Source organism: Styela clava, chromosome 6 (genome assembly GCF_964204865.1).
Source record: "Styela clava chromosome 6, kaStyClav1.hap1.2, whole genome shotgun sequence".
Lineage (NCBI taxonomy): Eukaryota > Metazoa > Chordata > Ascidiacea > Stolidobranchia > Styelidae > Styela > Styela clava.
In genome coordinates, this window is record NC_135255.1 from 12,249,812 (window position 1) to 12,263,982 (window position 14,171).

Sequence of the window (14,171 nt, forward strand, 5' to 3'; positions counted from 1 at the left end):
TTAAAATTGTAAAAAAGATCCCAGATAGCTAATTCACAAAACAGAAATTCACGCGAAAACAAAGAATACGTTCACCATCTTTTTTCATTTTTAAATTTACTTCTAATTTTTATCACAGAAATAGGTGAATTACTAAAAAGTTAGTTTTAGTGAAAAAATGTTGGTTCGTTTTTTTGCTCTACTTTAGCAAGGGAAATTCGCTTTTTGGAAATATTAATATTTTTTAATTCAATGTATAATATAAATAAAATAATGTCCTCGTCTTGATTTAATCTATGTTATAATTTTATCATTAAGTGAACACTCTGATAGAATATATCAATCGAGAATTGAATTAATCAATAATGGAAATTCACCCATCAGATAGTCCAAAAAGAAGCAATTGCTACGAACCTGGATGTAATGAAACCTTGAAAACGTTCTCATCTTCAGATCAAGGCCTATTGAAAATCAGCGGGTCTGCAGAACCGGAAGGGGATAGCATTCAATCTTTTACAGGCTATCGAAAATGTAAACTAAAAAAAGAGAATTTGCTACTTATTCTCACTGTGACAGGCAAGTAATGAGGTCAAAATGACAAAAGCATGCAGGTTACTGGTAGTAGTTTGAGTAAATGGCTTTTTAGTTTTGTGGTGAAACTTCATGTTCCCTAGCCCTTAAATGAACTTAACAATATTTATTCAACCCAAATATGAAAATTAATAATAAATAGTATATATAATTGGTCAAATTTTTAGGTGTCTGTTTTGGAATTGTCGTTGGATTTTCTGTTAGAACCACAAACCCGTCTGATGACGCAATCATACTCATCTCATTCCCAGGAGAAGTATTCATGAGACTACTGAAAATGTTGATTGTGCCGGTTGTTATTACCAGTATTGTAACAGGTACTTTGTTATTTCATTTGAAATTTCTTGGAATACCGATTAGAAAGTACCAACTGATTCGACCAACCTAATTCGTCATATTTGAAACATATTGTCTTGCCATTTTGGCTATAAAAAGCAATGAAATTCGTAATCGTCAGTTTATTATTTTTTTTTTTTTACAATGCAGGACTAGTCAGCATGGATCTGAAGAGAGGGGGGAGAATGGGACTTCATGCAATGGCATATTATCTCACCACAACAGCAATAGCTTCTATACTCGGAATTATTCTGGTGACATCCATCCGCCCTGGGGTTACGACGAAGCATTCTTCTAGCGTTCAATCGCTACAATATGAGGTTTCATCAATTGATGCTTACCTCGATGTAATGAGGTAAGATAATTTCATGACAAAATTTTAGTTGGCAAATATGCGTCTAACTTACTGTTTCTTTAGCCACACAACATTTTTTTTTTACATAAAAAATAGTTTTCATCCTCTTATTAACAGGAATATGTTTCCAGACAATATCATCACCGCATGCTTTGAAATGGTACGAGTTGCTTTTTGTTTTCACAGTCCTGTAATATTGAACGCCTCTCTCACGCGTAATCTAAGATAAGTTAATAATACGATCGTCGTAGCGTGAAATTTTTCAAAATCTCAAATAAATTTTTTTCATGCACTTAAGCTTAAGCAGTATAGTGTTGTTAGCGAAACTAATGATAGGCTCACGATTTTCAATCGTCGAAACTAGCTTTGTCTTCAAGGCAAAAATAAATTGTTGTTATTTCGGAAAATAGACTAAAACCAAAGTAGTCAAGCATGGCGGTGATGCAACGTTGGCGAATCTTACTGTCAATACGGAACTGAACGGAACCACCCAGTTCAATTCAACAAATGCTACTCACATTAATATTACCAGAACACAAGAGCGAAAACATGGGACCAACGTATTAGGTGAGAGCAATTTTTCAATAAATAAATCATAATGAAAATGAATCATATTTGTTTAAAAATAAAATGTATGTATAAAAAAAGTAAATTTGAGTAATATATATATAGAGTTACACTGTATGATAACTTTATTATCGTATATTATTCTTTAGTATCGGATTCTATGATAATAACCACGCGAGATGCGTAAAGTGAATGTGCAAATGTGAAACCAGCGTCTACAATTACATCGACTGCATATTATTGCTGCTTAACGGCAATATGGTGCAATGCTGCTTAACGGCAGATTCGGCAATAATTTTATTCATGTGAAACGTTACCGGTACTCCCCCAAACGACAGTCAATTTTTTAATCTGTCACTTATGCTTTCGATTTTATCTCTCCATTTCTTTGTGTTGTCACCTAGTTTTTTGTACGGGAACTACACATATGTAACATGCTAACTAATCTAATATTCTTGGCCTAGGTAAATTCCCAATACGACACCACAAATTTACAGTTATTTTCAAACTAGGACAACTTTTCTTCGCTTTTGTGCTCGTACGCGCTGATTGTAAGACTATTTCATATATGATATCAAGTACATATCTTCAACGTTTACGCGCGCTGTTTTACATATATATTTGCTGCTATTTTACATGTAATACTAAGCTTTAGTCTCACGACAGTTAAAAAAGAATTTTTTCCAGTTCATGCTGTTTTCCAAAATAACGGCATATTTAAAAGAAATTGTACATTCGAGGTGGGTTTAAAAGGTATGCAGGCTATATCGCTAAAACAAACAAACTTTAAAACGGTAGTGACAAAAAGAGGAACACTGGCGAGTCACAGAAGCACTCCTTACACGAATACGAGGTATGCACCTCCATTAAGGTAAACTTGTATTGTTAAATACGTTATACTAGATTAAACACAAACAGAGTAAAATACACAACAAGAAAATAGTTAGGCATATAATAGGTATAGACCTATAGAATATAGATAATGGCCTATAATTTATGATGTATTTTAATTATATCTATATAATACGGTGTATGAAGTATATTGCCGCGTGAAACTTTATCTTGCTTTGCGTTAGCGTACTTATTTTTATTTATTGTAGTTTTATTTGATCCAAAAATCTTGGCATGTTCAGAAAATTTGAATATTCGATTACTCATCTTTATAGACTTATTATTTTAACCTCAAATAGCCGTGACGCGCGATAATAGACTACAGCTAAACACGATTACCTCAATCTTGTAACGTAACTTTCAGTTTGAACAACTCCGACTGTTGTACCCCAATTCGCCGTTCCTGTGAAGCGATCTCGTGCATGCATTTTATCATTTAATTTTTACTTAGCCTATATGACATTATGCGAATACGTATGTTGAGCTGTCATTCTTATATTAACTTGAATCTGCCTGGTTATTTTCATTCAGGTCTAATCGTGTTTTGCATCGCTTTCGGAATAACGCTATCAAGCCTTGGAGACGAGGGTCGTCCTGTTGCCAGATTCATCACCGTTTTAAACGAAATTTTCATGAGAATGATGACTGTAGTAATATGGTAAGATACGAGAAAAAGAAAAAAGTTATATTTATAAATTTGTGTCAAAAATGTGTGAGTAACTTGTTATCACAGGACGTCGCCAATTGGAATTGCGAGTTTGATAGCCAACAAAATTTTGGAAATGGACAGCTTTGAAGAGGTCGGGAAGTCGCTTGGAATGTACCTAGTAAGTATTACAATTGGTAATGTATAAATTTGGTTCCATTACATTTGAACCCACGTACATTTGAACCCATGACAATTGCACCTGTATGCTATTGCACCTATGGATTTTTTTTTTGTTTCACGGATAGTTAAACCCATACTCACCCTAACCCATGGGTTTTAGCACCCGCATATAGATTGAACCCGTGGATATACGCATGGGTTCAAATGTACGTGGGTTCAAATGTACGGTCACCTATAGATTTATCTATCTAACTATATTTCGCACATCAATACTAGCAAAATTCTCTTTTTGATAATATTTATAGAAACTCTTTTTTTGTGTTTGAAAGGTGACTGTTATAGTCGGTTTGATTATCCATGCATTTATTATCTTACCGTTCATATACTGGTGCGTTACAAGAAGGAATGCATTTCGAATTGCATACGGAGTGATTCAGGCGATGCTGACAGCCTTTGGAACGTCTTCCAGGTATCAATTTTCACACTAATGTGTAGTATATGACTTATCGACAGAAAAATATTTATCCTTAGCCCAATCGCGAAGAATTTCAGGCTTGAGTTGAGATCGAAGAAGTCAGAGAATAACAAAAATCAATTTGCGTTTATTGAAGATATTTTACTTTAGTTTAGATAATGTTTATGTACACAAAGTTCACTAAACTAAATTGCAATATGATTGGCGGACTTCCAGCACTACGTTATTTATCTGTCTTATTTTTGTGCTTTATAGCGTTGCTACTCTTCCTGTTACAATGAAATGCATGGAAAACAACTTAAACATAGACCGTCGAGTGACGCAGTTTGTTTTACCCATCGGCGCGACAATAAACATGGATGGTGCTGCACTACATGAGGCAGTGGCCGCTATAACTGTCGCACAAATGTACGACATACCACTTTCGTTTGGACAAATTATTGTGGTCAGGTAATGCTTATTATTAACTTATTATTTTGGATAATATTCCAAGTTTGTTTCAAATATTTTTGTCACGTAATTTGCCACCAACATCTTTCATTAAATGCGAAATGAATAATCGTCTGCTATTCGTTCAACTTTTTTCCACTTGTTATTTGTTTGGAATAATTTATTTCTCATGCTCGGACTAAGCACTTTTTAGAGGCACGCCGTATTCCTGGAAAACTATTTAAAACATTGGGGTTGAAACAGGTAAGCACCTAAATCGGCACTCTTCTACCTATGTTATTATGACAGTTTTTTTTTATGCAAAGCATTTCATCAAGTTTAAGTTTTAATCAGCATGTCTATAATTTCAGTATCACTGCAACATTAGCAAGTATTGGAGCTGCATCTGTACCAAGCGCTGGTTTAATTGCTTTACTGCTGGTGATGGAGGCAGTTGGTCTTCCCACTGAAGCTGTGGCAATATTTTGGTCCATTGATTGGTTTCTGTGAGTATATATATTATGCTAATTATTTGTAGAAATCTCGCATTGGTGTATTTGCTCTCGTAGAATGTTGCAGTGTACGTGCGCAATAATGAGCCGATTCGACTCAAACAATGCTTAATTGAAAAAGTTCATATATATAAATAACAATCATTTGGTTTTGGTTGTTCGCATTGGTTGACTTATATCCATTTAATTTTATACAAATGAATAAAAACTTGATTGAGCTGTGCTATCAAAAGAATTATAGAATACTTTTTACGCCCTTAAATATTTTCTCAAATTTTCAGAGATAGATTGCGTACCCCTGTCAACGTGTTTGGGGATTGTGTTGGAGCAGCAATCGTATATTACAAGAATATAAAACAGTTGCACAAGTTGAACGGCATTAGAGATGCGCATAGCAACGGTCCAACAGAGTTGTCGCCATTGCAAAACGGCCGAGTGAACGAAGAGACCTTTTAACCGCGCAATATGGACAGAATTCTGTGAAACTGCAAGTGTCAATGGATAAAACGATTACTCAATGAATTGAATGAAAAAACAATTTTTATATATATCAAAATCATTCCACGTCACCAATTGTGTGGGATGAAGCCGACAAATATTAGTAAGGCGGCATATATATATATATATTATTGCAGACTTGGAGACTATTTTACTAAAGAAATCAGCTTGTAACCCGAAGGATTCAATGAAAAGAAGTGTACAGACCTTACATTAACATGGGACTTATTTTTTCACCAATTTCAACTATACGCTCAACTTAAAATAGATTTGTCACACGGTGCATATCTTGAATTTATTGAAATTGCTTAATTAAACTCATGTATCCAATTATTTTTAATAAATATTGCTACTACTTCATCCGAGTATCGATGGCAACAGATTGTCGCAAGCCTGTATATCATCATTGTAGCCTGCAAAGTTCTTTATATAGGGACACAGCAATAGAACCGCGTTTAAGTGAATATTCTGTTCCAACATACGGTACTTAGATATATGTACGTATACAATCAATAACTAATACAAGTATATGTGCCATGTGGTTTCTCTTTGCCATCTCAGCTGTAATTCTTGACTTAAGTAGCCAAATGTCTGTAACATCAAAAGTTCAAAAAAATACTAAATATAGAAACAGTCAATCGAAGCTGTATGGCTTCATCTTTTGCATCGGGGTCGTCAACAAGTTGCTTCAATTTTTCTCCAAATACATCAAGAGGAGCTTTACCCGGTTCAAACGTTGAGTGAAATCTCCGATTTAGAGGAATTCGAAACATAATATTTTTCATATCCTCCAGAGTGACAGCAAGTTCCGTATCAATGTCTTCACCACGGCGCTTATTGATCCCACAACTGATTCGTATAGGTCACTGTATCTCAGTGCCCATTGGGAAGCTGGATGGTCGATGTCAATGGCGACAGATAATATTTTTCTAATACGTTCATCGCAGATACGAAGGAAATGTCACAATCTTCTGCCTTTTTGTCCCAAAGTTGGGTATTATCTGCTCCGGATAGCGCAATAAGCCCACTACTTTTTAAAACTCTTTTGCATTCTTTCATGAATATTTCAAAATCCATATAATGAACGACATCGTGACAGATGACTAGATCAACAGATTTATCTGGAGTTGGAATATTGTATTCATCAGCAACATGAAAAGTCATTTTCGTATCTCCATCTCCCCACAATTTTTTCGCTTTGTCTATTTGAAATTCACTGTTATCGTAACCGACCAGAGAACGAAAGTACCTTAAAAACGGTTTTGAAGATTCGCCTCTTCCGCAACCAGCATCCACCATTAAGTCAAATAAATCATTCTCGTTATCTTCATTGAGTTCTTTCAACTTTAATAATATACTCCGCTGCTGACTGAGGAAATTTTAATGCAAACTGGCTATAAATATCAGATGAATCTTCGGATTTATAATCGTCCATGATTCCGGTCTCGCTATATATATATATATATATATATAACTCTATTACGGTAGTTAAACGGACCTGCCATAATTGCAGTACTTAAGCGGACGTCGTTCCTGTGTCCGTATCATTGTTTTTAAATACGTGCTTGGAGAGCGCGAGAGCCGTTGACAACTACGGAGAAAAAGAGTCAACACAATCCTCTCGATAAAAGATATAGAAATTTTGTCCGCTTAATTCGTCCACTTAATTCAGACCACCAAATGTTTTAGCCTATTTCGGCACTAAGCCGGACCCCTCTTATATGTCGCTCTGGATGTCTACATAAATGATGTTGCTTTTATTTTAATACGCATTTTAAAGCGTATGACCTCGCTTCAATTTCCGATGGATTCGAACCATTTAGCAATATTTATCACAAAAAATAGCATTTCTTTTTCAATGTTCCGTCTTTCGTGCAAGGGAGATGCACTGTGTTTGGTGTTGGAAATATTCTTCTATATCAAAAAATACTCAAAATGCAACGTGAAGATAGACAAATCGAAACAAATTGATCCAAACGTGTTATATATTTGAAACTGAGAAATACACAGAGCATATCACAAATGTTCGCCTATTCCAACCCTATGGTGCAACATATAGATTAAACAGATGCTATGTTGTGAGTGTCAAGATATCAATACCAAGTCAAAATTATGGCATTCCAATAATATTGATAAACATTACATAAAATATATCTCAAATGTCCACCTATCCGGCCACCTAAGTGTGGCATAAAGGATTTGAAATAAAAATTCTGAAATCATATTGATAAACATTACACAAAATATATCTCAAATGTCAACTTATCCGACCACCTAAAGGTGGCATACAACAATTGAAAAAAAAATTCTCAAATAATATTGAGAAACATCACACAAAATATATCTCAAATGTCCGCCTATCCGGCCACCTATGTGTGGCATACAAGAATTGAAATAACAATTCTGAAATCATATTGATAAACATTACACAAAATATATCTCAAATGTCAACTTATCCGACCACCTAAGGGTGGCATACAACGATTGAAAAAAAAATTCCTAAATCATATTGAGAAACATCACACAAAATATATCTCAAATGTCGTACAAGAATTGAAATAAATATTCTGAAATCATATTGAGAAATATTACACAAAGTATGTCTCAAATGTCCACCTATCCGGCCACCTAAGTGTGGCGTACTAGAATTGAAATGAAAATTCTGAAATCATATTGAGGAACATTACAAAAAGTATATCTCAAATGTCCACATATCCGGCCACCTAAATGTGGCATTAAACATCAAAATGAAAATTCTTAAATCGTATTGAGAAACATCATGCAAAATATATCTCAAATGTCCACCAATCCGGCCACCTGAGTGTGGCATTAAACATTAAAATGAAAATTCTGAAATCATATTGAGAACATTACACGAAGTATATCTCGAATGTCCACTTATCCGGCCACCTAAGTGTGGCATACAAGAATTGAAATGAAACTTCTGAAATCATATTGAGAAACATTACACAAAGTATATCTCAAATGTCCACCTATCCGACCACCTAAGTGTGGCATAAAACAATCAAAATGAAGACTCTTGAAATCATATTGAGAAACATTACACAAAGTATATCTCAAATGTCCATCTATCCGGCCACCTAAGTGTGGCATGAAACATTAAAATGAAAATTCCGAAATCGTAATGAGAAACATTACACAAAGTATATCTCAAATGTCCACCTATCCGGCCACCCAAGTGTGGCATACAAGAATTAAAATGAAAATTCCGAAATTGTAATGAGAAACATTACACAAAGTATATCTCAAATGTCCACCTATCCGGCCACCTAAGTGTGGCATACAAGAATTGAAATAAAAATTCTGAAATCATATTGAGAAACATTACACAAAGTATATCTCAAATGTCCACCTATCCGACCACCTAAGTGTGGCATAAAACAATCACAATGAAAACTCTGAAATCACATTGAGAAACATTACACAAAGTATATCTCAAATGTCCACCTATTCGACCATCTAAGTGTGGCATAAAACAATCGCAATGGAAACTCGGAAATCATATTGAGAAACATTACACAAAGTATATCTCAAATGTCCACCTATCCGACCACCTAAGTGGGGTATACAAAAATTGAAATGAAAATTCTGAAATAATATTGAGAAACATTACACAAAATATATATCTCAAATGTCTGCATATCCGACCACCTAAGTGAGGCATACAACTATTGAAACAAAATTCTGGAATCGTATTGAGAAATCTTACACAAAATAGATCTCACACACTTAAGTGTGTGAAATTTAACTGAAATACGAAAATTCGAATACTAATCATATTTCGATGTTGTGGAAAATTGCTCAAAATTTATCTCTAATGTTCACCTATCCAATAACTTGAGAGTGACAAATATTATAAAACGAAATTTTGAAACCGTATTGAAAAACAAAACAGAAAATTAATCGCAAATCGTCATCTACTCAGCTACGTAAGTGTGTCATGTAAATGCAAAATGATATTTTGGAATGGCAATAATATTGAGAAGCATTCAAAAAAAATTTCAACCATTCGACCATTTCAGAAGGTATATAATTAAAACACGAAATTCTGAATAAAATATCGAGAAACATTATACACAACATATCTCAATTGTTCAATAAAGTGACGTTTTCAGTGGGGCCTATAAATGCGAAACGAAATTTTGCCATGTCAACTAAAATGAGAAACATTACACCAAATATAACTCAAATGTCTACCTATCAGGGCGCCTAATTATAGCAGTGATTGATTATACAGTCAACTATACAAGCGATCAAAATGAAATTATTGAACCTCAATATCAATTTAGAATCTTTGCACAATTTATTTAAAATTTTTGCACCAACTCGGAAAACAAAAACATGATTGTTATTTTGAATTTATAATTAAATAGTAAAAATGTATGCCAAGTATGTATACGAATGTGGATATGCTCACTAGGTTAAGTTGTTGAGGAGAGACAAGATTATGCTCACTGCCGGTTCATCTTTATGAATTATACAGAGATGTCTTAAAGCTTTACAATAAACTTCTCGCAAGATATACCAATCCGTGCAATTATTTTTATTTTCGTCGTTTCTTTTCTGGTTCGCGTTTGTTTAGAAGCTTTTTTTTTAATTGATATACAGCCTTTTTCTTTTCCATATATATGGTTTTCTTTGAAATCACTTAAATTGCTTATTGAAAGTGATTCTGAAGATGGTGCGGTATAGTCTGTTAACTTATCTGAAACTTTGGTCAAAAATACATGCATAAGTCACAAAACATCATCACAGTGTTTTAGTCCAATTCAGAATTACGCTACTCTTGATTGATCGAACAAACGAAATGTTTGAAATGGATAATTGCATTATTACTCAAATAAACCAGAGTTTCTAAACGTTGCACTACAATTATTCGTAGATAGCTGCGCTATTTGTGATGGGCTACAAATGATATTATGATTTGGTTTATTACCATTCATTGGTATCAATTTACGATACTGTATTTAATAAAAAACACTAGCATAGCAAACTCATTTAGTCACCTCCTGGAACAGCTTTCTCCGAATCACTACCCGCATTTTCGTCTGCCAAGTTCTGAAACGTAGGCTATCTCGTTGGAGAGTCACCTACATGTGAACAAAAAATACAGCCCGGTGAATAACTAGATGAAGATGGTAAAATAACACAGGGACATGTGCCAAATCACAAAACAAAATTGCTAGCAATGCAATTCTTCAAAACTGTTTTCCGAAGATGAAATATTCTAATCTAATATGAAGCGGTGTATTAGATATTTTTATTTACACCAAGCTATACAAACGTCAACTACTCGATTCTCGTATATCCTTCTGTTTCGACAAAAAATTGAATTCATTGAATTTCCACAATCTTCGTTTGTATTTCCATCTGGATTTAGAAATCCTTCTGAATTACACATTCTTACAAACGCAAACCCAGTCGTAGCATTATTTTGATGGTCAGATCAGAACTACGACACCTAGGTAAAGCTAGCGGCCACTTCCAGCGGACAGTTACCAATTTTTCCAAATTTGAACCCGCCATGTTCCACGACAGTTGTCGCGAATTCACTTAATTGCGCCTACATGGATGCAAAAAATTAGGCGATTCTCCCTTTTAGAAACTGACGACAGACCTGAAACATAATAAAAAACAAAAATGATTGAAACAACACATTTTTTCCTCGATAAAATGAATTATTGCTCAGAAACTCATTTATCGACAAAATCTAAAATTTAACTGAGTTGCAGCGTAATTTATGCAAGAAATAATTTTTTCTCATCCAATTCATTAATACAGTGAATTTGATGAAGATATATAAAACATATATTAAATTTTAAAACAATTCCACTATGCGGAAAGTTGGGAAATACCCCCCAATTAAAGGAAAATTTTTAAGAAATTGTCAATATAACTCAGTAAAAGCATAATTTATGCAGTAAATAATATTTTCTCATCCAATTCATTAATACAATGTATTTGGTGAACAGATATAAAATACATATTGAAACTTAAAAAAAATCCACCGTGCGGAAAGTAGGGAAATTCCCCTCAATTGAAGAAAAAAATATAAGAAATCTCCAATTTAACTCAGTTAAAGCGTAATTTAGGTAAGAAGGAGTTTTTTCTCATCCAATTCATTAATGCAGTGCGTTTGGTGGACAAATATAAAATAGATATCGAAATTTAAAAAAAATCCACCGTGCGGACAGTAGGGAAATTCCCCTCAATTCAATGAAAATATTTAAGAAATCGTCTATCCAACTCAGTTAAAGCATAATTTATGCAAGAAAGAATATTTTCTCATCCAATTCAATAATACAATGTATTTGGTGAACAGATATAAAATACATATTGAAACTTAAAAAAAATCCACCGTGCGGAAAGTAGGGAAATTCCCCTCAATTGAAGAAAAAAATATAAGAAATCGTCAATTTGACTCAGTTAAAGCGTAATTTAGGTAAGAAGGAGTTTTTTCTCATCCAATTCATTAATGCAGTGTTTTTGTTGGACAAATATAAAATACATATTAAAATTTAAAAAAAATCCACCGTGCGGAAAGTAGGGAAATTCCCCCCAATTGAAGAAAAAAATATAAGAAATCGTCAATTTAACTCAATTAAAGCGTAATTTAGGTAAGAAGGAATTTTTTCTCATCCAATTCATTAATGCAGTGTGTTTGGTGGACAAATATAAAATACATATTAAAATTTAAAAAAAATCCACCGTGCGGAAAGTAGGGAATTCCTCCTCAATTGGAGAAAAAAATATAAGAAATCGTCAATTTAACTCAGTTAAAGCATAATTTATGCAAGAAAGAATATTTTCTCATCCAATTCATTGATACGGTGTATTTGGTGGACAGATATAAAATACATATTAAAATTTAAAAAAAATCCACCGTGCGGAAAGTAGGGAAATTCCCCCCAATTTAATGGAAATATTTAGGAAATCGTCTATCCAACTCAGTTAAAAAATAATTTATGCAAGAAAGAATATTTTCTCATCCAATTCATTAATACAGTGTATTTGATGGACGAATATAAAATACATATTAAAATTTGAAAAAAATCCACCGTGCGGAAAGTAGGGAAATTCCCCCCAATTTGATGAAAATATTTGAGAAATCGTCTATCCAACTCAGTTAAAAAATAATTTATGCAAGAAAGAATATTTTCTCATCCAATTCATTAATACGGTGTATTTGGTGGACAAATATAAAATACATATTGAAATTTAAAAAAAATCCACCGTGCGGAAAGTAGGGAAATTCCCCCCAATTTGATGAAAATATTTGAGAAATCGTCTATCCAACTCAGTTAAAGAATAATTTATGCAAGAAAGAATTTTTTCTCATCCAATTCATTGATACAGTGTATTTGGTGGACGAATATAAAATACATATTGAAATTTTAAAAAAATCCACCGTGCGGAAAGTAGGGAAATTCCCCTCAATTTAATGAAAATATTTAAGAAATTGTTTATCCAACTCAGTTAAAAAATAATTTATGCAAGAAAGAATATTTTCTCATCCAATTCATTAATACAGTGTATTTGGTGGACAAATATAAAATACATATTAAAATTTAAAAAAAATCCACCGTGCGGAAAGTAGGGAAATTCCCCCCAATTGAAGAAAAAAATATAAGAAATCGTCAATTTAACTCAATTAAAGCGTAATTTAGGTAAGAAGGAAATTTTTCTCATCCGATTCATTAATGCAGTGTGTTTGGTGGACAAATATGAAATACATATTAAAATTTAAAAAAAATCCACTGTGCGGAAAGTAGGGAATTCCCCCTCAATTAAAAAATATATATAAGAAATCGTCAATTTGACTCAGTTAAAGCGTAATTTAGGTAAGAAGGAATTTTTTCTCATCCAATTCATTAATGCAGTGTTTTTGTTGGACAAATATAAAATACATATTAAAATTTAAAAAAAAATCCACCGTGCGCAAAGTAGGGAAATTAGGTACTCTCCAAATATGGACACAAAGATGACGCACAACCTGAATATAAAAGGTGTACCAGGATAGGTTCAGATTTAGAATCTAGATTGTACGCTTTTGGGAGCGCAGGGAGTAACCCATTTATGCAAAAAATAATTTTTTCTCATCCAATTTATTAATACAGTGTATTTGATGGATATATATAAAATATATATTAAAATATAAAAAAAATCCACCGTGCGGAAAGTAGGGGAATTCCCCTCAATTGAAGAAAAAAATATAAGAAATCGTCGATTTGACTCAGTTAAAGCGTAATTTAGGTAAGAAGGAGTTTTTTCTCATCCAATTCATTAATGCAGTGTTTTTGGTGGACAAATATAAAATACATATTAAAATTTAAAAAAAAATCCACCGTGCGCAAAGTAGGGAAATTCCCCCCAATTGAAGAAAAAAATATAAGAAATCGTCAATTTAACTCAGTTAAAGCATAATTTATGCAAGAAAGAATATTTTCTCATCCAATTCATTGATACAATGTATTTGGTGGACAGATATAAAATACATATTAAAATTTAAAAAAAATCCACCGTGCGGAAAGTAGGGAAATTCCCCCCAATTTAATGGAAATATTTAGGAAATCGTCTATCCAACTCAGTTAAAAAATAATTTATGCAAGAAAGAATTTTTTCTCATCCAATTTATTAATACAGTGTATTTGATGGATATATATAAAATATATATTAGAGTTAAAAAAA

General features: G+C 33.1%; 2 protein-coding genes across 2 annotated transcripts; one reads left to right on the forward strand and one right to left on the reverse strand.

The window, feature by feature from the left end:
* Positions 1–277: 277 nt before the first annotated feature.
* LOC120328948 (excitatory amino acid transporter-like) lies at positions 278–5,777 on the forward strand. Its single transcript, XM_039395538.2, has 11 exons — positions 278–555; positions 738–887; positions 1,057–1,261; positions 1,379–1,421; positions 1,672–1,828; positions 3,251–3,377; positions 3,453–3,546; positions 3,878–4,017; positions 4,279–4,473; positions 4,824–4,958; positions 5,246–5,777. The coding sequence occupies exons 1-11, from the start codon at positions 345–347 to the stop codon at positions 5,418–5,420; spliced, it is 1,632 nt and encodes a 543-aa protein (XP_039251472.2). The 5' UTR covers positions 278–344; the 3' UTR covers positions 5,421–5,777.
* A 558-nt stretch (positions 5,778–6,335) lies between these two features.
* LOC120328960 (putative methyltransferase DDB_G0268948) lies at positions 6,336–6,761 on the reverse strand. The gene has a single exon (XM_078113842.1). It carries the CDS (start codon positions 6,759–6,761, stop codon positions 6,336–6,338), a length of 426 nt encoding a protein of 141 aa, XP_077969968.1.
* Between the last annotated feature and the right edge of the window lie 7,410 nt (positions 6,762–14,171).

What these genes read in the sequence shown, in the direction of transcription:
- LOC120328948 (XM_039395538.2), top strand. Translation starts at nt 345, where the DNA reads ATGGAAATTCACCCATCAGATAGTCCAAAAAGAAGCAATTGCTACGAA. An exon ending in AGTCGCTTGGAATGTACCTA is followed by an intron (nt 3,547 to 3,877) that starts GTAAGTATTACA and finishes TGTGTTTGAAAG; the next exon opens with GTGACTGTTATAGTCGGTTT. An exon ending in GGACAAATTATTGTGGTCAG is followed by an intron (nt 4,474 to 4,823) that starts GTAATGCTTATT and finishes CTATAATTTCAG; the next exon opens with TATCACTGCAACATTAGCAA.
- LOC120328960 (XM_078113842.1), bottom strand. Translation starts at nt 6,761, where the DNA reads ATGGTGGATGCTGGTTGCGGAAGAGGCGAATCTTCAAAACCGTTTTTA.